General features: G+C 47.5%; 1 protein-coding gene across 1 annotated transcript; it reads right to left on the minus strand.

The window, feature by feature from the left end:
- Positions 1-345: 345 nt before the first annotated feature.
- Positions 346-21,081, minus strand: LOC139753292 (uncharacterized). Its single transcript, XM_071669579.1, has 2 exons — positions 20,926-21,081; positions 346-7,835 (listed from the first exon to the last, which is right to left on the minus strand). Exons 1-2 carry the CDS (start codon positions 20,938-20,940, stop codon positions 7,023-7,025), a joined length of 828 nt encoding a protein of 275 aa, XP_071525680.1. The 5' UTR covers positions 20,941-21,081; the 3' UTR covers positions 346-7,022.
- Between the last annotated feature and the right edge of the window lie 2,173 nt (positions 21,082-23,254).

Below are 23,254 nucleotides of genomic sequence, written 5' to 3' on the forward strand. Positions count from 1 at the left end.
AGCAACGATAGCTAAGAGGCCATCGGATCCTCTTTTGGATAAAAGTGAAACATTTATATATGTCTCTGACCCTAAGTACATACTCATGTACAGATATACATACACATATCTATGTGCATTTGTTCTTTTTACCTTTCCATCATTAGTTAAGGTTGATATCATTCCATATATATATATATATATATATATATATATATATATATATATATATATATATATATATATATATATATGTATATATATATATATATATATATATATATATATATATATATATATATATATATATATATGGTAAGGTCAAAACACAGGGTTCGAAAAAGACAAAGATACAAAAACAGAAAATTTTCGGCACAGCAGTTTATTTGTCAATTCCTGGCTGGAGGACGCGATTGCAGCAAGGAGCACAGGGAGTGGGGTGGTGGCCGGTCGGTCAGTGGAGCCCTGGCACGACTCCCTACGTAGCCCCAACCACACACGCTACGTACAGTTGGATACTCTAACGGCAGCAGCAGCAGCAGCAGCAGCAGTAGTACTGGGTACGTAGCATTAGCCACGCTCTACGTAGCAGTAGTCCAGGTTCCGTAACATCAGCCACACTCTACGTAGCAGCAGTAGTAGTAGTAGTAGTCCAGCCTACGTAGCATTAACCGTACTCTACGTAGCAGTAGCGGTCCAGTCCCCGGAACACCAACCACAAAGACATTTGGAGAATAACATCAGCGCTGTGAGAAGAGATTCAAGCACCTGGGAGGAGGGGACACTACAAGCACTTTAAACTACAAGCATTCCACATCTACAAGCAGGATGAATCTTAACAAACACAGACACAAAAGGGCTTTGAGAAGATCATGGATGGATGGAGACCTTCTGCTTTACATACAATAACAAAGACAAAAACAAAATAACTCTTGGTACATCTCACATAACTTCTGGACGGAGAAGAATGAATGGGTTCCACCAATAATGAATAGGAAGGACTGGATCTCCAGACATGTGAAGCATAGGACTGGATCTCCAGACATGTGAAGCATAGGACTGGATCTCCAGACATGTGAAGCATAGGACTGGATCTCCAGACATGTGAAGCATAGGACTGGATCTCCAGACATGTGAAGCATAGGACTGGATCTCCAGACTTGTGAAGCATAGGACTGGATCTCCAGACATGTGAAGCATAGGACTGGATCTCCAGACATGTGAATCTTTTTCTTCTCTTTGTTATGATGTTACACTTCGTTTTCCACACATTGTCGTGTGACACTAGTGGTGGGTGACCCTTTGACACTGCATGACAACACACATGACAAGTAGGGACACTTGACGAAAGACGATGGTTTAGAGTTTGGTGGCATTTGGAGATACAGACATAATAAAGAACTGATGATTTTATTTCTCTTTTTCCTCTTTAGTCTAACCAAAAAAGAATCTCACAATGATGAATACCAGACAAAAATAAAAGATCTGTTCTAATCAGGAGGAAATAACCATGAATTGTACAATATGTTGACTGATTCTTACAAGACATTGATATTACTGCTGCCATTGGTTGATAGGATGACACACAGAAACACACAGACACACAGACACAGACACACACACACAGTTGTTATTATCAATGTGTTGTTCCCATCAGTTTCTTCATCCATAGTAAGAGACACTGCCAAGTTGCACGCCACATTCAATCCCCCCCGCCCCCACTACCAACAGCCACTACCAACAACCACTGCACGTTACTAGCACACTACATACCACTAGGAACAACCACTGCACGTTACTGCCAGCCACCACTACTTGTCATCACTAACAACCACTGCACACCACTGGCAAACCACACGCCACTAACAACAACCAAAGCACAACACTACCACGCCACTACCAACAACCACTACCCGCCACTACCAACAACCACTGCGCGCTAAACACACACACACACACACACACACACACACACACACACACAAATATTCGTTCGTCTCAGGTTTCGAAGGTGTGGCCACAGACGTCAGCATCATTCATTGCCTTCTACGTGAGGCTCACAACTCTTTTGCTACAGACGGTAACTATTCATAACACACACCTTCGTCGGCGGAGGCTGTAACGTGGAGGGTGGTGGTGTGAGGGTGGCTGCTGGAGTTTGCGCAAACACATCTCTCAGTACACAAGAACGTCTAGGACAAACATGGAGACAGGCAAACAATGTTTTAGAGAGAGTCACCCCCCCAAGACAGACCATAAAGATGGGAAAACACACCTACAGCGCACAGTACCTATCGAGAGATCCAGACACTACGTAAGCGTACAGCTAACAGGAAATAGTTCAAGCCTTAGGATTACCTTTTTTGCACAGGCTGGTCAGGTGAGGGAGAGGTCCCAAGCGCGTGCATACACACACACACACACACACACACACACACACACACACACACACACACACCCGCGCGTAGAGCAGACGAGGGCATTCCCCCACATCCTGGTGGGGGACCGAGCAAGGCCGACTTCCGATGCTTACTTGATCTGTCCAGGAAGACTTAGCGAGGCTGGCGACCTTGGGTGGAGGGTTGGGGGGAGTGGGGGATGAGGGGGGGGGGAAGGTGTCGGGTTGAGGGAGGCGAGGGGAGGGGAGGGGAGGCGAGGGGAGGGGAGGGACCTTGTCGCGTTGTAGTAAACTGGGGCAAAACACGTTCCGCGCCGTTGATCTAGGCACCACCTCTCTCTCTCTCTCTCTCTCTCTCTCTCCGCTAAGCCTCAGTGACGCAACGGGGCAAGTGCAGCGCTATACCACCTTGTGTGGAACACCGATGTTTTAATCCAGTTACAGTGATGAGTTGGACCGTTGGTTGGGTTTAGCTCTGGAGTGGCGGGGGAAGAGTTTCTAGGTGAGGGTCGCTGCAGCGGGCTAGTCGGTGGGGAATGTGGTAACCAAGGAATGGGTGGGTGGTGGCCATGGGGAAAGGGAGGGAGGGAGGTTTAGAGGTGGGGTGGGTGGTGCAGAACTACAGGGAGTGAGGGTGACGGTAGCTGTATGGGTGGGTGGTAGGGAGGTGAGGTGTTGCGGTGGATGGAGGATGGTAGGCATGTAGTCAGGTAAGGGACCGGTGGTGGTGGGGTATGGTAGATAGGGACGCTCCTGGTAGACGGAAGAAGACGATGGTGGTTGTGTGGTGGTGGGAAAGAGCTGGGAGTCGCGCGGGAAAGGGTGGGGAAGGGCGCTGGCGGGGGGGCGCCCCTGGCCTGGCGTGGCGACGGGCAGGACGCTCCTGGCACCCAAGCTGGCACCAGACGGGTGGCCTCCTACCACGGCCTCCTATTCTCTCTGCTGCCCTTGCCTGCACCAGTTGGCCCCCGCATACCTGCCGGGCCCCGCACACACACACACACCTGGCCCCGGCCAAGGTGAACACTGTCTCTGGCCGGCACACACCCCACACAACTCCACGAAATCACTTACGAAATCGACGGGTTGGAATATTTACGACTTTTCGAAGACTGAGGCACACTGGGTCGTTCCATTATAACATAATGACGTTCCAAAATTTGCGTAGATAAGTACTTTAAATATATATATATATATATATATATATATATATATATATATATATATATATATATATATATATATATATATATATATATATGAAGTACATCCACATTGATTAATCTTAAAGAAATTGACTTTGATGTAAATATTAGAGAAAAAAATATTTGACTTCCAACTCAAACATGTTTAGTACTTCCGCTCGGGAATTTTCCCCTGGCAGCTGAACGAATTTGTTCAGTCGTCGTTGAACGTAAGTTTACAAGAAACTGGATTCCATGATAAGTCATGGAAACTGGAGCAGCAAAATCCAAGTGTGGTGTCGAAAAAAAATTATCTGCCCAGCCAGTGTAGGTGTGGAGATTTATTTCTTTTTTTTCCCCTCCAAAATTTACAGTATGCCTCCTGTTCCGTCCTTCCGGTTATGTAATTTACGTAACACAATATATTCCAATGATGATGGACCATTTTGAGAACGCTTTAAGTCATAATTATCACCGAAGAAAGGTTAAAGAAAATTCTGATCGACGGCTGGCGAAGAAAAATATAAAACGGCCCAAAAATACATTTCATCTTGCTTTGTCGTGAGGACATGACACTGTGTCGTGAGGACATGACACTGTGTCGTGAGGACATGACACTGTGTCGTGGGGACGTGACACTGTGTAGTGAAGACATGACACTGCGTCGTGAGGACATGACACTGTGTCGTGAGGACATGACACTGTGTCGTAGGGACATGACACTGTGTCGTGAGGACATGACACTGTGTCGTGGGGACATGACACTGTGTCGTGAGGACATGACACTGTGTCGTGAGGACGTGACACTGGCAACAAACAACTCAGGACAGGACGAGGTGAGGTTACTCGACTAGTTGCTGGTGATGGCCGGCGGCTGGATGGACGGTGGGTGGTAACGTGGAAGGTGTGGTGGGTGGTGGGCGGCCGTATGGGCGGTGAGCTAGTTAACCACTTCAATTTACTTATCTGAAACAACTTCGTCTCCTTTTACATCCGCAGTAATGACGTAACAAACCATTCAAGAACATCTTACGATCACGTCTGAGGTAAAAGTAACGCTCTACACAGGCGAGGGTAACGGAGCGTCTTCGTAGCTGTTACTGAGACAACGAGGTATTTTTGGTGTGATCTCGTCCGTTACGGTGTCACGAGTTACAGCTCTGTTACGTCATGGAGGCAACACGGTTGTTCGCGTGATGGCTTACGAGACTCTGTGCGGTTCGACGAAGTCGCGCTTGAAGTATACCTCAGGTACGTCTTTGGGCTGTGAGTGCGTATGGGAGTATGGGAGTGCGTATGTGTGCGTGTGTGTGGTGCAAGGATTAGCTTGGACGTGCCTACGGTCACTCACGCGCTTTCCCTATCCTGAAGCGCAAGGTGACCAAAGCGAACCCTTAGAACCGTGTGATGCTTGGGTCACCCCTTCCCCGCTCTGTGGAGCTCTGTCCATCGAAGACCCGCCGCCTATCATAGAGGACTTGTTCTTGGTGGAGACTCCTGCTCCTCCAGGGCACTACGACCCATCAAAACACAGGTACAGACCCTTTGTAAAGAGATGAAAACTAGACAACTGAGGGAGGAAACTCGTCCATTAGAATCTCTAACCACCTCTAGGTTTCCCAAATGTTACTAATATATATATATATATATATATATATATATATATATATATATATATATATATATATATATATATATATATATATATATAAGCTAACTCTACTGTTCTAAAGTTATTGTTTTTTTTCTTAAAAGACGAAATAATGAGGGACCCAAAAGCCCATCGTATGGACCCCTGTCTGGTGGAGGCGTCGTCGAGACCCCCTGATGATCCTCTCACTCCTCTAGGCTCCATCCCAGGCTGGTCCTACGGGATATTGTCCACCTAACAGAGCCGCCCTCGCCCCCATCCCCCCTTCTCTCTCTTGCCACCATCCCCACCCCCAACTCCCCTCCCCATCCTCTCTCAAACCACCTAAGCCAATCACGGGGGGACCCCACCTCTCGCGCTAGTTTTTGCTGGAGGTAGCGGTCTACGTAGGGCTCCCTGCAGAAGTTCTGCTATGTTTTACCGCTTATCCCGTCCCACCGTAGACGCCAGCCAAGGACACGGCGGAGCGACGTGTTTCAGGCTAATGTCAACCTTGCGTCTCGCAGGCTTGGATGCCGTTGTAAAACCTATGTGGGCGGGCGGGTGGTGTTCGAGCCCTGGATCCTCTTAGGGGGGGGAGGGGTGGCCGATGCTCCGATCAAGATGAGAGGAAGGTCGAATGTTGGATGGTGAGAGAGAGAGAGAGAGAGAGAGAGAGAGAGAGAGAGAGAGAGAGAGAGAGAGAGAGAGAGAGAGAGAGAGAGAGAGAGAAGGTAGGGCGTGGTCGATCGACTGTACAATACTAGCAACGCCCACCGGTTAAATCCATAACGAAATTATCATATAAATGATTTAGTCCCACAGGCGCTAAGATTATATCCACTTAAAGACCTCAATTTTCTCAACAAAGAAAACACTCGACATCTGAACGTTGAATAAAGCTTTGGGTCAGTTGTGGGACTCAGAATCTTTTATTTGTTGCTGCCAGCTGATGCTGTAGAAGCTAGATTTTAAGAGCCATCTGGGTCTTGCGTCTTGCCACGGCAACTGGGATCCCGGCGTCGTATATGAGAGAGAGAGAGAGAGAGAGAGAGAGAGAGAGAGAGAGAGAGAGAGAGAGAGAGAGAGAGAGAGAGAGAGAGAGAGAGAGAGAGAGAGAGAGAGAGAGATGGGACTATCCCGTAGATCTAGGAGCTTGGTGACATTCAAGGTATCATCTGCTGGTTCAGGTGCCAGGGGCCACTCCATGGGCGCCATCTAGTACCGAGGTGAGCTGAGAGAGAGAGAGAGAGAGAGAGAGAGAGAGAGAGAGAGAGAGAGAGAGAGAGAGAGAGAGAGAGAGAGAGGGGGGGGGGTCGGTCTTGTCCCCTGGGCCTCATCATCTGCTGCTAAAGAGAACCGAGACACCTCCAAACCATCATCTGGTGACGATGAATGAGGTGCATCATCCTATACTCATCATTACCGCTGTTCACTCGATGATTTGGAAGCTGGCACATTCTCATGGAGTGGGGGTACCTGCAGCCATTCTTACTGTCGCGTGAGCTGGGACCTCCCAGACACCGTCAACTGCGCACATTAAACTAATTGGAACACTTTTGGATCTCTTCACATATTCTTTGGAGAGAATTTTCTCGCTTGGTAACTTGAGAAGAGAGTAGCACTTACTCCTGCGAAATTCATCAGATTTGTAATTTGGACTTACACAGACGTTAGGCCTGTTTACGGATCAAGTAATTTATGTACATCCCAGAGTTCCCCCGTTGGCCTCCTTGTTGTGCAGAGTGTAGCAACAAGGAGCGCCTGAGGGTGTCCCCTGGGTACACACGCACACACATACACATACACACACACACATAACACATGCAGGTTACACAGAGATCACAGGGCCATCTCTTATGGGCATCTTGTCCAGGAGACTCGGGTGGGCCTTGTCGTTCCTGAACACCACCTTGGTGAAGGTGGGCTGTGTGGCCTGGACGATGCCCGCTGGGATGACCGGTTCGTCGTCAACCCCTCGTAGACTCATCAGGCCTGGCAGCTCCGTCGGGAAACGTGGTAACCAGATGTAGTTTGGCGCGGCGTCTTCGTCCTCTTCCTCCGGCGTGGCGGCGGCCTCCTCCTCGGGGTCCTGGGCGGGCTGACTCAAGAGGGAATAGTGAGGGGCAGCGAGAGGGATCGGGTACAGGTTGAACAGAGAGGACTCCGAGCCTTGGCTAGTGATGTAGGGGAGCTGCGCGGTATGCTGGCTGGCGAATGACAGCGACGCAGGCGCGGTGACCGGGATGGGCACGGCGTCCTTTTGGTCAGCAGGGACGCGGATGTGGATCGGGTGAAAGACGACTGGCGGCGGGTAAACAACGTAGGAAGGATGGCGAAGTACCTGGACGGCTGGCTTACGCAGTTCCTCTATGGCGGCAGTTGGGGCTCTGACGTCGCGTATGGCGAGGAGCGGGGAAGGGGGTGCCCGCGGCGGGAGGAAACCAAAGCCGCCCGGGATGCCCGAGTAGCCTTCCCCACGCTGCGAGGAGAAGAGAGCGGCGGCGGAGGCGATCTCTTCCGGCGTGCCGAACTGCTGTGCCGCCCATGACGGAACGTAATGCTGGTATACCAGTGGCAGGGACGGCTCCGGGTCTGCGTCGGCTTCCGCCCTCACCGACGCCACCAGGAGCATGAGAAATACCTGGGGAGGAGCAACACGGCCATTATTTTGAAGACAGGGTCCTTCCCTGCTGGATAAAGCTCACAGGTTAGTGTAAATTCCTTATTCAACAATTGTTTCAAATGAAGAACGGAGGGAGCACTGAGCCTCCTCCTCCTCCAGTGTGCTGTGGCCTCCTGTGACTTGACTAATGGCAACAGACTACCCTTAAAGGAGACGTTGCACTCTTATACACCACGAAAACTTTAAAGTCAGTATTCACGAAAAACACAACCTTCTGCTACGTCTCGGGCGATCTTATGAGGCAAAGGACGTCAGGGGGGAAAAACTTACAGAACAACGGAAGTGCCACAAACGCTACGTGCAGTTATAATATGGAATGAGTTTATCAGTAGGTAGTCTCACTGAAATGAGTGTGCTAATGACACTTCAATACCCCATAGCGGCACGTTACCTCACCATATGAATCCTATTGGATCAGAACCCATCTGGGTGAGGAGGAGACCTTCACCACTGCCTCAGCGACCACTGGGGGAAATAATGATCTGTCAAAACACCCAGGAAGTCGCAGCAATACTTAAGGCAGTGGCTTCTGCCAGGTAGAGAGAGAGACCGTTCGTTCGTGATGACCAGCGCGATATTCACATCACTCATCTCCCGTGAATGAAGAGATCGCAACGAAAGCAGAGATTCATGAATGAAATGCGACTGTCTGATGGAAACATAAGCTCCTGTGTGGAGACTTCTTCATAACCCATTTTTGCACAGCAGCTCACGCATCATTCCCTACAATATACTGACTACATGTTCGTCTACGTGCTCCTAGTCTGTAGTGTGAGGAAGATAACGTTTTCTCTGTCAGTCTGAGGAAGATAACGTTTTCTCTGTCTGAGGAGGATAACGTTTTCTCTGTCTGAGGAGGATAACGTTTTCTCTGTCAGTCTGAGGAGGATAACGTTTTCTCTGTCAGTCTGAGGAGGATAACGTTTTCTCTGTCAGTCTGAGGAGGATAACGTTTTCTCTGTCAGTCTGAGGAAGATAACGTTTTCTCTGTCAGTCTGAGGAAGATAACGTTTTCTCTCTTAGTCTGAGGAGGATAACGTTTTCTCTGTCAGTCTGAGGAGGATAACGTTTTCTCTGTCAGTCTGAGGAGGATAACGTTTTCTCTGTCAGTCTGAGGAAGATAACGTTTTCTCTGTCAGTCTGAGGAAGATAACGTTTTCTCTGTCAGTCTGAGGAGGATAACGTTTTCTCTGTCAGTCTGAGGAAGATAACGTTTTCTCCACCACAATCAGCAACATGGGGGTGTTGAATGTTAACCATGTTGCCAAGCCTCGACAGGTGTGTGAGCTGCACGCTGGGTAAGGTATAGCACCTACGACAGCTGCAGAGGAGCCACATGTGTGTGCACCATCCCAGGAGCCACATGTGTGTGCACCATCCCAGGACCACTCATGTCTGGATGTGTTGGCTGTTGCTGTAAGCGGATGACGCGAGGGTGAGGGAGGGAGGGATGGAATGGGGACGGGAGCGACAAGGGGATGAAGTGAGGATTAGAAAGGAAGGATGGTGCCCCAAAAGGGGGATGGACTGAGGAAACGAAGGAAGAAGCAAACGGATGAGAGAAAGAGAGAGAGAGAGAGAGAGAGAGAGAGAGAGAGAGAGAGAGAGAGAGAGAGAGAGAGAGAGAGAGAGAGAGAGAGAGAGAGGTAAGACTGTCAAGGAGGCAATAATAAGCCGAGAGGGAAACACCTTTAAGCGAAGGCAAGATAGAAAATGGGAATATCAAGAAAAAAAAAAACAAAGAAGTTCATTCAATTAAGATAAGAGATAATGATAGCAGATAAGGCAGAAGGTTGAGGCGGGGTGAGGGAGACTCACCAACCCACTTTGGACGCTGCCACCACCAACACCAGACCTTCGTCTCCACGTAAAAACCTCCCTACTACCCCCCTAACTCCACCACCCCCACTCCACACCGCCTGGGTCTGGGGGATCCGGTTTTTCCCCAAGATAACAAGAGGTTTATAGGGCGACCTCTGTCAGCGTTCCCGTAAGGCCAGCAGTTAGGACCAGGCGGAGGTGACTGCCGCGTGGCGTCCCCCCGGGGGAAGCAGGCAGTAGGAGGAAGGAGGGGGCACATCCTCCACGCCACCACGAGGAGGCTATAAACTCAAATTGTATTCCTTATCAGCTCACACGTACTCGGATCCCGACTGTATTAAAGCGTTGTGTGTGGCGGGTCTTGTGGAAAGCGTGTTTCTGGTTATATGACGCACTCTGATGCTTAATAAAACCCTCGTCGACAAATGCACGAAGTGTGTGTGTGTGTGTGTGTGTGTGTAACATCTCGACCATCGAGGAAGTTCAGAGCTGTTATGTCACCCTCAGTGTCCTTCCCTCACCCATCCTCCAGCCGAGGGCAAGTTTAATAGCTTCCGTCCTCTCTCTCTCTGGCTCACCTCCTTCACTCCAGGTGGCGTCTTGCACCACCGCACGTTGGAGACTCTCCAGCAAACTGAGAAGCGCCTCTTTTGATTAAGGTGGCGACTCTCGGCGCGCATACACAGCAAGCCCCTGTGGAGCACCGGTGGACACGTCTCAACACCAGAGTGAAGAGTCACTTCCATGGACTGTCTGTCCTCTGTCCCCTGATCCCTTCGGCGTGGTAGTGCTCCACACACTGAGGGAGCCATCTACTCTGCCCGCAGATGTGGCTTGGGTCTTAACAAGCCAAGTGGAAGGACTGACGCCCATGAAAAAGAATCCCTCTCGCAGTCCAAAATACATAAACACAATATATATCTCTATCTATCTATCTATGTATATATGTTACTCATAATTACCACAGGACCCCTTTCTGAAAGGGTTCTGGTGTTACCTCATGGCCCTATCTCGAAGGTGCTCCAGCAGCTTCAAGGCTGCGCTACACTCAGTAGCAGGAACAGGATGGACCCCTGTGAAGCGATACGTCCTTTGGCGAGACTATACCCTTTTTTCATCTACTTATATAGCCTCGCCAAAGGCGCCTTTTAAGTCGCGGAGTATCCTCTCCCAGGTTTCTGCAAGACTCAACTTCCTCCGCGTTCTCTCCGATCAAACTCATACTTTACCCATGGAACTGAACTTTTATCTAAATCTGTTCTCAACTTTCTCCTTTCACACACTTTCCAACACTCAGACATCAGCTTCTGCAGTTTCTGACACGAGCCTACCACCAGAGCCGCGTCATCAGCATACAGCGACTGGCTCACCTTCTAGGTAGCTCCACCCCTCTCCAAACAAACTGCACAACCCGTCCCTCTCTCCAAAACCTACGTATTTACCTCCCTCATTACGCCATCCATAAACAGACTAAACACCTCACATCTACCAACACATCACTTGATATATTCAACCGACCTTCAAAGTGCACATTCTATCTACCTCTTCACCTATTCTTCGACTGTTAACACTTCCCATCTATTTCGTTCGCTGATGCTCCCATTTGTTCTCTTGATCTCCTTAAAATGTTCAAATCCTTCGAAAAATTCTTCTTAATCCCCTTAAATTTTGCTGACTCTCTCTTGTCCCAACTTTCATATGCCCTCTTCTTCACCCCCTGCACCTTCCTTTTGAAATATCGCCGCTTCCTCTTGTTAATATCCCAGTCAATCGCATTCCTTCCCTGAAGGTAATATTCATACAATCTTTTCTTTCATTAACAACTTACCTTCCTCATCCCACCACTCACACCCTTTCTCCTATGCCCACATTTCATTACCTTCCGCATGCCACATACTTCTCTCGCACATTTACGAAATGCTTCCCTAAATACTTTCCACCTCTTCCCTTCCTTACGTTTAATTTCTCCCTAGAATATCGTGGCATCTACTCACACAAGCCTATCTTCCAAGCTCACTCATTTCCATCACCTTTTTTCTCATCCGTATCATTTTCTCTTTCCCTCGAGCGTCTACATACACACAGTCTCGCCTCCACCAGGAAGTGATCAGACATGTCACTAACCGGTTCTCTCAGCACATTCACATCCAAGAGTCTCTTCTATGCACGCCGATCACTTACTACATAATCCAACCATGTCTGCTCACCCCCAACCCGTCCACACATACGTATACACACATACGTCCTCCTTCTTAAGCCAGGCATTTCCAATCATCGGTCCTTCTTCACCGTACAGTTCTGGAAACTAATGACTGTTCTAAATCACACTCTGGGTACCCCATGCCCCTTAACTGCCACGTCACCCACTCCTGCATTCAAATCACCAGTCACTCTTACTCGATCCCTGGCATAAATAAATACATAAATAAGTAAAAACATACAAGACTATATGAATATAAATGATTATATATTTATATATACATGTCAATAAACAGAAATGAAGCTATTATATACACGGTATGCGTATATATATATATATATATATATATATATATATATATATATATATATATATATATATATATATATATATATATATATATATATATATATATATATATATATATATCTTTGATAACTCCCAGTGGGAACATACAATCCTCCCTGTCAAACTAGGGGTTACGACCTCCACTGCCTGCCAAATCGCCATTCAATCAGGTTTTATTGTCCCTCACCCCGACCTCCAGCAGCCTGGTGACGGAGGAGGAGGAGGAGGAGGAGGCTGCTGCCGCCACAAGCCCCCGCAGAACACCACAGGTGAGTATGATGCAGATTTTAATCTCTGCAGCTCAGGATGATCTGACGAACTCTAAGCCCACTCCTCCCGGCATCCTTAGGCGAGGCAGCTGGCACAAACCCATCTTGCAGAGCAAGCCACAGCTAGGCTAGACCACCCTTGCCTCAGACATACTTAGAACCAAGACTCAGCCGTGCTATAAGACCCAAAGCCTCAGCCGTGCTATAAGACCCAAAGCCTCAGCCGTGCTATAAGACCCAAAGCCTCAGCCGTGCTATAAGACCCAAAGCCTCAGCCGTGCTATAAGACCAAAGCCTCAGCCGTGCTATAAGACCAAAGCCTCAGCCGTGCTATAAGACCCAAAGCCTCAGCCGTGCTATAAGACCAAAGCCTCAGCCGTGTTATAAGACCCAAAGCCTCAGCCGTGCTATGAGACCCAAAGCCTCAGCCGTGCTATGAGACCCAAAGCCTCAGCCGTGCTATAAGACCAAAGCCTCAGCCGTGTTATAAGACCCAAAGCCTCAGCCGTGCTATAAGACCCAAAGCCTCAGCTGTGCTATAAGACCCAAAGCCTCAGCCGTGCTATAAGACCCAAAGCCTCAGCCGTGCTATAAGACCCAAAGCCTCAGCCGTGCTATAAGACCAAAGCCTCAGCCGTGTTATAAGACCCAAAGCCTCAGCCGTGCTATAAGACCCAAAGCCTCAGCTGTGCTATAAGACCCAAAGCCTCAGCCGTGCTATAAGACCCAAAGCCTCAGCCGTGCTATAAGACCAAAGCCTCAGCCGTGCTATAAGACCAAAGCCTCAGCCGTGTTATAAGACCCAAAGCCTCAGCCGTGCTATAAGACCCAAAGCCTCAGCCGTGCTATAAGACCCAAAGCCTCAGCCGTGCTATGAGACCCAAAGCCTCAGCCGTGCTATAAGACCCAAAGCCTCAGCTGTGCTATAAGACCAAAGCCTCAGCCGTGCTATAAGACCCAAAGCCTCAGCCGTGCTATGAGACCCAAAGCCTCAGCCGTGCTATAAGACCCAAAGCCTCAGCCGTGCTATAAGACCCAAAGCCTTAGCCGTGCTATAAGACCCAAAGCCTCAGCCGTGCTATAAGACCCAAAGCCTTAGCCGTGTTGGAGGAACCCTTGAAAACCCCAACACGTCTCCGTTTCAGTTGGTTAGCAAACTCACTGTGTGTGACGAGAGAGAGAGAGAGAGAGAGAGAGAGAGAGAGAGAGAGAGAGAGAGAGAGAGAGAGAGAGAGAGAGAGAGAGAGAGAGAGAGAGAGAGAGAGAGAGAGAGAGAGAAGATATACCATACCCCTTCATCGCTAATATCGTTTCAAGTGACCCCAGGACTCGCCCCGGCACTATACCCGCCTCACTCACTCACTCACTCACTCACTCACTCAAGGGAAACAGCTTTTTCCCCTCCTACACCCCCTCACCCCTCCCCCCCCCACAACAACAACAAGACGCAGTTACGTGTCATAATCCTTTTAAAAAATATGACGTTCGAGATCTTATAAATAGTTCACGGGGGTAAAAGAAAGACAGGAGAGAGAGAGAGAGAGAGAGAGAGAGAGAGAGAGAGAGAGAGAGAGAGAGAGAGAGAGAGAGAGAGAGAGAGAGAGAGAGAGAGGCAGACAGAGAAAAAAAAAATAAAAGGTCGTCTTTACAATATATGAAGATTAAAATATAGCAGGATTGTATTGCTCTACATCTGACATTCACAGGTGCTTGAGTAAGACGTACGTGTGTGTGTGTGTGTGTGTGTGTGTGTGTGTGTGTGTGTGTGTGTGTGTGTGTGTGTGTGTGCGTGTGTGTGTGTGTGTGTGGGAAGGTGTTTTTGACGTGACCACTGAAGGTCTTCTAAACACTCGGGGCATGATACCCCCCCTCTCCCCACACACACACACACACACACACACACACACACACACACACAACACGTCCCCTCCTCCCTCACACCGCAGTGAGCCAGACACACCCAAAAGCTACGTCGGAATGCGAGGTGATCCCGACACTGAGGAGAAACACTTGTTCCATATTGTCTCCTGCCAGAGAGAGAGAGAGAGAGAGAGAGAGAGAGAGAGAGAGAGAGAGAGAGAGAGAGAGACAGAGAGAGAGGAGAGGAGAGGAGAGGAGAGGAGAGGAGAGGAGATAGATATATATATATATATATATATATATATATATATATATATATATATATATAGAGAGAGAGAGAGAGAGAGAGAGAGAGAGAGAGAGAGAGAGAGAGAGAGAGAGAGAGAGAGAGAGAGAGAGAGAGAGAGAGAGAGAGAGAGAGAGAGAGAGAGAGAGAGAGAGAGAGAGAGAGAGAGAGAGAGAGAGAGAGAGAGAGAGAGAGAGAGAGAGAAGAGAGGGCGTTTAAGACTGCTACAGAAAAGGAGTGGCAGGGTCACACCTCATGGTCTTGGGGGATGAATAAGAGAGAAATGTGGGAAGACAGGAGAGAATAAGTCACTTTTTTTTTTAGAATAATTACTTTACAGGTTTGGCTGAAGTTTTCGTTATGATAATAAGTTCAGATGAACATCAACCGCTATTGATTATGGCTCTCAGCACCCAGTACAAGTCCCCATCCCACCAGTACCAGTCCCCATCCCACCAGTACTTGTCCCCCATCCCACCAGTACCAGTCCCCATCCCACCAGTACCAGTCCTCCATCCCACCAGTACCTGTCCCCCATCCCACCAGTACAAGTCCCCATCCCACCAGTACCAGTCCCCATCCCACCAGTACCAGTCCTCCATCCCACCAGTACCTGTCCCCCATCCCACCATTACCAGTCCCCATCCCACCAGTACCAGTCCCCATCCCACCAGTACCTGTCCTCCATCCCACCAGTACCAGTCCCCATCCCACCAGTACCTGTCCCCCATCCCACCAGTACCTGTCCCCCATCCCACCAGTACCTGTCCCCCATCCCACCAGTACCAGTCCCCATCCCACCAGTACCTGTCCCCCATCCCACCAGTACCAGTCCCCATCCCACCAGTACCAGTCCCCATCCCACCAGTACCAGTCCCTATCCCACCAGTACCAGTCCCCATCCCACCAGTACCTGTCCCCATCCCACCAGTACCTGTCCCCCGTCCCACCAGTACCAGTCCCCATCCCACAAGTACCTGTCCCCCATCCCACCAGTACCAGTCCCCATCCCACCAGTACCAGTCCCCATCCCACCAGCACCAGTCCCCCATCCCTTTAACCCCCAGTTCCCATCTCTTCAACCCCTGTTTCCATCCCTTCAACCTCAGTCCCCATCCTATCAGTACCAGTCCCCATCCACCCAGTAACAGTCCCCATCCCACCAGCACCAGTCCCCCATCCCTTCAACCCCCAGTTCCCATCCCTTCAACCTCAGTCCCCATCCTATCAGTCCCAGTCCCTAACACGGCCCATAGACTTCTCCAGCATCAGTCCTCAATATTGTCCTCCTACCACACCAGCCAGGTCAGCAGGGGTCAGCACCACAAGACCACTGGTGTGGGGGGTTGGTCAGCGCCGCCACCAGGGCACTGGACACCTCAGGAGCTCCATGAATGACTGGAGGAAATTCTTGTGTGTAAAGAACTAGAGACTCACTATATTTGAATATTGCATGAAAATGCATCTTTCCCTGGAAGAGAGAATTCAGATGTTTTGATGTGTGTGTGTGTGTGTGTGTGTGTGTGTGTGTGTGTGTGTGTGTGTGTGTGTGTGTGTGTGTGTGTGTGTGTGTGTGTGTGTATTGGAAAGGATCACAATTTTGCGCGTGATCAAGATATTCCTATGAGTCCATGGGGAAAATGAAACACGAAAAGTTCCCAAGGGCACTTTCGTGTAATAATCACATCATCATGGGAGACACAAGAGAGATATAATAACAGTCCGTTGATATACATCGAAGAGACGAAGCTAGGACGCCATTTGGACAATCACATGTTTACCAAATGGCGTCCTAGCTTCGTCTCTTCGATGTATATCAACTGACTGTTATATTTCTCTCTTGTGTCTCCCATGATGATGTGATTATTACACGAAAGTGCACTTGGGAACTTTTCGTGTTTCATTTTCCACGTGGACTCACAGGAATATATATATATATATATATATATATATATATATATATATATATATATATATATATATATATATATATATATATATATATACTTCATTGCATAAGAATTCAACGCGTGAAGTCACCCTGGGCGAGGCTGTATCACCGGAGTTACAATCTCGCCAGAGAACTTCGCACTTAAAGAAGTCCACATTTCACTACTGCTGGAAATAGCGCAGCCTTGGGCTGCAGGTGACTTTAGATAAAGATCTTGGGAAGCAAAAAGACTCTTTCTTAAAAAGAGGTTCTGGAATAATACTGATATATATATATATATATATATATATATATATATATATATATATATATATATATATATATATATATATGTTTTAGATATCTGGGAGTGGATCTGTCAGCGGATGGAACCATGGAAGCGGAAGTGGATCATAGGGTGGGGGAGGGGGCGAAAATTTTGGGAGCCTTGAAAAATGTGTGGAAGTCGAGAACATTATCCCGGAAAGCAAAAATGGGTATGTTTGAAGGAATAGTAGTTCCAACAATGTTGTATGGTTGCGAGGCGTGGGCTATGGATAGAGTTATGCGCAGGAGGATGGATGTGCTGGAAATGAGATGTTTGAGGACAATGTGTGGTGTGAGGTGGTTTGATCGAGTAAGTAACGTAAGGGTAAGAGAGATGTGTGGAAATAAAAAGAGCGTGGTTGAGAGAGCAGAAGAGGGTGTTTTAAAATGGTTTGGGCACATGGAGAGAATGAGTGAGGAAAGATTGACCAAGAGGATATATGTGTCGGAGGTGGAGGGAACGAGGAGAAGAGGGAGACCAAATTGGAGGTGGAAAGATGGAGTGAAAAAGATTTTGTGTGATCGGGGCCTGAACATGCAGGAGGGTGAAAGGAGGGCAAGGAATAGAGTGAATTGGAGCGATGTGGTATACAGGGGTTGACGTGCTGTCAGTGGATTGAATCAAGGCATGTGAAGCGTCCGGGGTAAACCATGGAAAGCTGTGTAGGTATGTATATTTGTGTGTGTGGACGTGTGTATGTACATGTGTATGGGGGGGGTTGGGCCATTTCTTTCGTCTGTTTCCTTCCGCTACCTCGCAAACGCGGGAGACAGCGACAAAGTATAAAAAAAAAAAAAAAAAAAAAAAAAATATATATATATATATATATATATATATATATATATATATATACTCTGCTGAAATATTGTACTTTTAAGATATTTCTTAAGCATTTTGGAGAAACAAATCAAAGTTTCGTACATATCTTATAAGTAATATACACGCAAATCTTGTAAGTACTCTTCATACATGAAGGCTTTAAGTACTGTGCTCACATAAAGTAACTGGAACTTTAATCATCTCATTCCTTAATCGCAGATAACAAAAACTTGCGTCTTATTTACTTTGAACGTAATAATGATAACTAAGACATAATTGAAGCAATTAATCACAGGTCTTTGAAGTATACAACATTACCTCGACTTACAGGAGAACCTGTTTTACATCAGTATATAACAATTTTTTGGTTTTGTTTTTGTTTTCATCTGGGACCAGATGTCTCTCTTTAATGTGATATCCCCTGACGAAGTATGTCAGTAACCAAGATGAAATGTATTTTGGATACTGTAATCTAAACGAGGCACTTCATGGATATGATTTCTGCAATATCTTAAAAAGGTGTTCTGCCTCCCGTACGCTCCTAATGAGAGAGAGAGAGAGAGAGAGAGAGAGAGAGAGAGAGAGAGAGAGAGAGAGAGAGAGAGAGAGAGAGAGAGAGAGAGAGAGAGAGAGAGAGAGAGAGTTGAGTCCTAGCCATACGAGGTGAGACGGTTAATACATAGTCTATGTATGGAAAGTTGGAAAGAAACCAGAGGTTTCCTGTCAGGCCACCAGTTAGCTACGCACACAACCAGACTGTCGACCAACCGACGAGACAGTTTGCTAACTAGCCCATCGTCCACCAATCAGTCAACCAGACTGTCGACCAACTCGCTAGTTAGTCAACCAGTTAGTTATACAAACAGCCAGACTGTCGACCAACTCGCTAGTTCGTCAACCAGTTAGCTATACAAACAACCAGACTATCGACCAACTCGCTAGTTAGTCAACTAGTTAGCTATACAAACAACCAGACTGTCGACCAACTCGCTAGTTAGTCAACTAGTTAGCTATACAAACAACCAGACTGTCGACCAACTCGCTAGTTTGTCAACCAGTTAGCTATACAAACAACCAGTCTATCGACCAACTCGCTAGTTAGTCAACTAGTTAGCTATACAAACAACCAGACTGTCGACCAACTCGCTAGTTCGTCAACCAGTTAGCTATACAAACAGCCAGACTGTCGACCAACTCGCTAGTTAGTCAACCAGTTAGCTATACAAACAACCAGACCGTCGACCAACTCGCTAGTTACTGAGCCAGTTAGCTATACAAACAACCAGTCTATCGACCAACTCGCTTGAGAGTGAAGCACTTCGTCAGGTGAACAGTCCACCAGATATCTATAAAGACGACCAGTATATCGATCTACCAGCCAATGCGTTGGCCACTTAGTCTACCATTCACCTGCCAGTCAACCAGTTAGCCATACCAGCCTGTCGAACACGTAGCTTGGGAGTTATCCACTTAATCTGTCCTTCACCAGTTAGCCAGTCTTCCTTCTTGTATAGAGTCTAACAGCTGGCCAGTCACTCTCTGTCAACCACTAAGACTTGCAACTCATTTAATCCACTAGCCAGTCAGCCATCTATCCAGTCAACCAGCCACACAGTCCACCACCACATGCTATCCTGTCAACCAGTCTGCAAGTCGACCAGCAGCTCAGTCAACCCCTTGAGTTAAGACATTCAACATGCAAACATAAACACCCCTTCCCCACCACCCATCCCAAGTCTTCGAATTCCAGACTTAGAAGAAAAGACTTTTTCCCTCTACGCAACCAGAGAGAGAGAGAGAGAGAGAGAGAGAGAGAGAACGAACTGGAAACACGAGATGCATCAACACTGGCACGAAGACGCACGCATCCAGGGAAGGGCAAATAAATCACTCACCAGAATAGCCAATTACATATTATTCCCCCACCCACCCACCCACGCGCGCCTTTCCCCTCTGGGGGGGTCACACGCTCTCCCTCACCCCACCCCACCCTCCCCACCGTCACTCGAGGTATTAATAATTCATGAGTGACATCAACAAATCTGGTTAACAAAGAGTACGGCAGGGCAACGAGAACAGTGATGTAGAGGGCAATGTATCTGGGCAGTATTGCCTTCACGGGGAATACGAAGGCAATATATTGTATCTTCTCATTTTTCTTTTTGTTTTTCTGTTGTTGCCGTCTTTAGATTATCTTTCGTCAAGATCTATATCACGTATATATTTCTGTCGTATGGTATTGCTGCAATATAGCTTTCGAAAGCGACCCGTCTATAATGTGGGTAATGGAGATACTCATAGCGACCCGTACATAACGGAGGTAACAGAGGCACTTATAGTGATCCGTACATAACGGAGGTAACAGAGGCACTTATAGCAACCCGTACATAACGGAGGTAACAGAAGCACTTATAGTGACCCATACATAACGGAGGTAATAGAGGCACTTATAGTAACCCGTACATAACGGAGGTAACAGAAGCACTTATAGCGACCCATACATAACGGAGGTAACAGAGGCACTTATAGCGACCCATATACAGCACAGGTAACGGGTATAACGGAGGTAACAGAGGCACTGATAGCGACCCGTATATAACACAGGTAACAAAGGCATAACCCAGGTAACAAAGGCACTCAGAGCGACCAGGCAAATAACGCGGGTAACAAAGGCATAACCCAGGTAACAGGAGCACTCAGAGCGACCAGGTAAATAACGCGGGTGTAACAGGGGCACTTTTCTCGTGTGTGGGGGGGCGCGCGGAGGTGTGGGGGGGTTGTGGTCGCCGTTACCCGGGCCAGTCGTCGTCCCTGAACGGCTACGCATGCGCCTAGCCTGGAGCGACGCGTCGCTGCCTTGCTAACCACCTCGTCATGTATCCATCAGCAACGCTCCACAACCACGACCACAACCACAAGCGAAGGTGTTTTTTTTTTTTGGTTTCTTTCTTTCTTCGAGTAACTTTTGGGTAGTTGGCACCGCGAAAACGCCACTGTTCTCAAGACATAAGCCACGGAGACGAAAAAAAATATAAATATATATATGGCAACAGACGACTGATCTTTCAATAACACACATATGTACAGACCACCATTGAACGTTGATATATACATATATATATAAAAAAAAAAGTTAATTAGGCCCGAAAGGTTGTGTGTGAGCGGCAAGCCCACTTAAGACACTCACGGGAGACCACCACATGTCCGTCTTCTCCGTCTGGGCAGTGGGCACTGAAGGTGATGCAGCCGTCGGCACCGTATATATACCCGGGCGGGCCCTGGTTGCCGACACTTCCCTACACGGGGACCCCCACCACCTGCCACTCACACCTCCACCGCGGGTGTTTCGTCTTGAGCCTTCAGTACTGCCTCTGGTGAGGTTCGAGGTGGACACACACACGCGCACACACACACACACTCTTCCCAGCCACACTGTAAATACTGCAACCTCCATTGTTCTTAATATATAATTCAGCTACTGAGAACAAGGGGTCAGTTTGTTTTTTGTTGTATTTTGTGCTTACGTGTCGCATGGCAAGGATGCCCCGACATGCCAGCTGATTCATATGTAAGTCACTACACCAACACCCATTACAAGCCTGATACACCATCACGTCTTACTGGCCGAGAGGAATATATATCACCTGGGGACTATATCGCATCGGTGACTGTATCGTATGTCCTGTATTTACGGACGGACGTATCCTTCGTCCTGACGCGTTACACTCTGGTCTAATAGTTCACGTATTTCTCTCCGCATGACATTTCAATGGAAGTTTTCGTGTGTGGGGGCAAGATATCTGAGGTTTTGCCCCGCGTCAACCAAGGACTACCGCTTGCTTCGACTCCTCTCGACCGAGACAGTGCCATTCAACACCCGTATGTCTCTCTCTCTCTCTCTCTCTCTCTCTCTCTCTCTCTCTCTCTCTCTCTCTCTCTCTCTCTCTCTCTCTCTCTCTCTCTCTCTCAAGCAATATCGCACCATAACAGCGGTTGATTACGTCAGGAAAGGAAGACAGAAAGCTTGAGTGAGGAAACGCGACGTCATTGGGGAAAACCAAACACAAAACAAAGAGACTGTTCCTGGCTGGATGGCGGCTGCTCAAAGCTGCATCGCGAGCCACCGTTGGCGAAGCAGTGGGTCAACTGGGAGTCCAGTCTCGCTGAAGAACTCTCACGCCACGGGAGTCTACATTCCCCTGCCACTGGAAGTAGCGCATCCTTGGGCAGCAGGAGCTTTGAGGAAAAAAGGGTCCTGTGTCACACCAAGACCCCTTCTCGAGAAATTAATTGGTCTAGGCGTAATTATAAACGAAATATATTATGACTTACCATCTCTCGGAGCAGTAACGGAGGACAGTGTCAACATAACACTGGTCCTACCGGAGTGCACGGCGACACATCAACACAGCAGCTGGTACTCTGCACAAAAGATCCTTCTTCACTAACTCTTTTTGTAACTGTTGATCTAAGAGGAACTACTGACGTAAGAGTCACTGACTGGACTTGCGACGTGATCTTACGAGACCAGTCCATACCACAGCTGGGAGCGCATGTTACACATCAACAACAATCGGGACTACTACTACTACTACTACTACTACTACTACTACTACTACTACTACTACTACTACTACTGCTACTACTACTACTGCTACTACTACTGCTACTACTACTACTACTACTACTACTGCTACTACTACTACTACTTCTGCTACTACTACTACTACTACTACTACTGCTACTACTACTACTACTTCTGCTACTACTACTACTGCTACTATAACTACCGCTATTTTCTTCCTAGTATCATCAGTATCATAGCTACAACCAATACTGTGCTAGTACTACTACTATTATCATCGTTCGTACTAAGCGTTCTTGTCTATCACAACTCGTTGTAGTAGTATTTCAACTATCGCTGCTCTGATTACTATTACTATTTCTACCATTAATGCTCCTGCCATTATTCCAAGGGTTACGACTGTCTGTAGGATAACAAAAAAACTGCTGATATATATATATATATATATATATATATATATATATATATATATATATATATATATATATATATATATATCCTGAATTATAACCTTTACTTATCACTCAAGAACCTATCACCAACACTACTACTATTACCAATACTAATGCTGCAGAAACTGTTTCCTTTTTCGTACCCAAATTCCCGTTTAAGTTCTGCCATGTTCTCAATGTTATTGTCTCCTTTTGAATGTAATACTCCAATCCAGCGGTGTTTCTGTTCTACGAACTTCCCCACAACACACGAGAAGATTTAAAGATAATGAGATCCAATGTTTATTTTTGCCTGAGCGGAAGCATTAAAAGAAAAAAAAATGATGGGGGAAAGGTATATAAAAAGTGCCCTGCAGACTATGCTCCCTTCCGCCATGCCGTACGACGTTATCAACGAGATGAGGGGGCGTCTGGTAGCCCCCAAAGCGGCCCATAACCACACTGTCAGACGCACGATGCACTCTATGTTACTGATAGCA

Source organism: Panulirus ornatus, chromosome 14 (genome assembly GCF_036320965.1).
Source record: "Panulirus ornatus isolate Po-2019 chromosome 14, ASM3632096v1, whole genome shotgun sequence".
Lineage (NCBI taxonomy): Eukaryota > Metazoa > Arthropoda > Malacostraca > Decapoda > Palinuridae > Panulirus > Panulirus ornatus.